A 1,895-nucleotide genomic window follows, 5' to 3' on the forward strand; every position below is an offset into this window, starting at 1 on the left:
TTAACCATCTGATGGACACCTCCTGGTCACAGCAGATGACCGAAGGAGAGCCGTCTCTTGATGGAAATAATTACTACACGAGATTTTTAACTGAATATGCCTAATTATTAATATTTCCCATCTTATAAGTCTTTATCGTCTGTTGTGCAGCTCAACTTTAAATTAGCTTTTTCATTTTTGAGGGTCGTCTCAAGGAATGCTCGTCTTCGTTTTCCATGGATGTGTTTAATTTGGTCTGTGTGTTATATGAATAATAGAACAAGAGCTGCTGGAAACAACCAAACCTTTATGATTCATTATTATTATTATTATAGACCCAAAGGTCGGAACACAAGAGGGTTTTATGGATTCTGTTCTGTGGAGCGATAAATCAGAACCAGCGTTTGTTTGGAGGAGGAAGAGTGAGAAGAGCGTCCTGCGTACGGTGAAGCACGGCGGCGGCTCCCTGGTGCTCTGGGCTGCTTTGGCTCCTCCAAGACTTCAGGACCCGGTTTTGGTTTCAGAAGAAGTCGTCTGATCTAAACTGTGTTGGAAATATGGGGAGGGATTTTAAAAACGTAGCTGCAGCACAAAAGGCAGAATATTAATGAGCTGGAGGCGTCTAACCAGGCGGTTCCCCAGAACCGCGTCAGAACCGCAGTCTGGGTCGGCCTGGAGCAGCAGCACCGAACAGAAAGAGGCGTTTAGCTACAACCGAAGATGTTTGATCTTAAACTCGTTAAATGCTGCAATTTATGCAGAACCTGCTGTTTGGATCCTGTTTGGCTCCTTTGCTAATAAACCTGATTCTCAGCAGAATTACATTTTAGATTCTTCATTATGGATTTACCTTCACTAAGAAGTGCTGCAGATAAAGGTTTCCAGGTCAGTTAAAGATGCTTCAGAGGTGTTCCTGATCTCAGTCTGCTCAGATAAACGTTTCATCCCTATAACTGACGTCATTAGGACCCACCAGCAGAACCAGCAGAACCAGCAGAACCCGGGCCTCATTGACCTTAAAGGATTTCTGATGTTTGTTCCCTAAAGCTGAAGGAGACACTGCAGAGGTTTCTGTCAACTTGTTCTTCTGCTTCCAGTTAAAAACCAGAATAAATGAGACCAAGACGAGTTTACAGCCGCAGGGAAGAAATGTGATCCTGGCAGCATTCCGCTCTCCCCTTCGTGACACAAAGCTGTGGTTCCACAGCCTGAGTCATCATGGAGCACCGCAGGGTCATCCATCTCCAGCGTCTTTCCTGACATGAACCAGCAGAAGAGCTGCTGAACTTTCTGAGGACAGCTTCAACGTCCCAAACTGTCCCTAACGGGGCGTCCAACCCAGAAACCACAGAACCTCCAGAACCTCCAGAACTTCAGCCCCTCTGGATGGTTTCTACGGGGATTCCAGAAGCTGCTCCATTGTAGCAACCGAGGCAAACAGCTCATCCTAGATCTGCTGAGTTTTCCTTCAGTCGGCCTCAGAACCGGCCCGTTTCAGCAGAACTCCACTGATCCAAGCGGTTCTTCTTCCTCTGATGGTTTCCATTGTTCCCATCCAAAGGACCAACAGTAAGACTTCTGGGTTTCTCCTGTCTGGAGCTAACACGATGAAACCTCACTGGCATTCTCCATCTGGACCAATTATCAGGAACCATCAGGCAGACGGCCCAGGCTCCGCCCATCAGAGTCCACCTGGGACCAGGTACCACGAGCCGGACCCTGATCCACAGCACCTCCTCTAACGTCCAGCGTGACGCAGGACCCTCGTGTCCCTCGTCTGTCCGTACGGACGGCGCCTGAAGACGTGATCAGCTGACTCGTACGAGAGCTCGCCGTATTAAACCAGGATTTCTGGTTCAGGTGACGCGTCGAGCTCTAGCAGGCATGGCCCAGCAGCGCTTTGCCTCACGCTGTAA

At 48.5% G+C, this 1,895-nt stretch overlaps 1 protein-coding gene across 1 annotated transcript in view; it reads left to right on the forward strand.

Moving 5' to 3' along the window:
- Nucleotides 1-1,863: 1,863 nt before the first annotated feature.
- The window catches only part of LOC118565211, a 6,795-nt gene continuing 6,763 nt past the window's right edge, over nt 1,864-1,895 (forward strand). Inside the window, exon 1 of the mRNA XM_036145209.1 lies at nt 1,864-1,891. Within this exon, the coding sequence (XP_036001102.1) occupies nt 1,864-1,891 (28 nt within the window). The remainder of the gene's footprint in view (nt 1,892-1,895) is intronic.

This window comes from Fundulus heteroclitus, chromosome 2, assembly GCF_011125445.2.
Source record: "Fundulus heteroclitus isolate FHET01 chromosome 2, MU-UCD_Fhet_4.1, whole genome shotgun sequence".
NCBI classification, from domain to species: Eukaryota; Metazoa; Chordata; class Actinopteri; order Cyprinodontiformes; family Fundulidae; genus Fundulus; species Fundulus heteroclitus.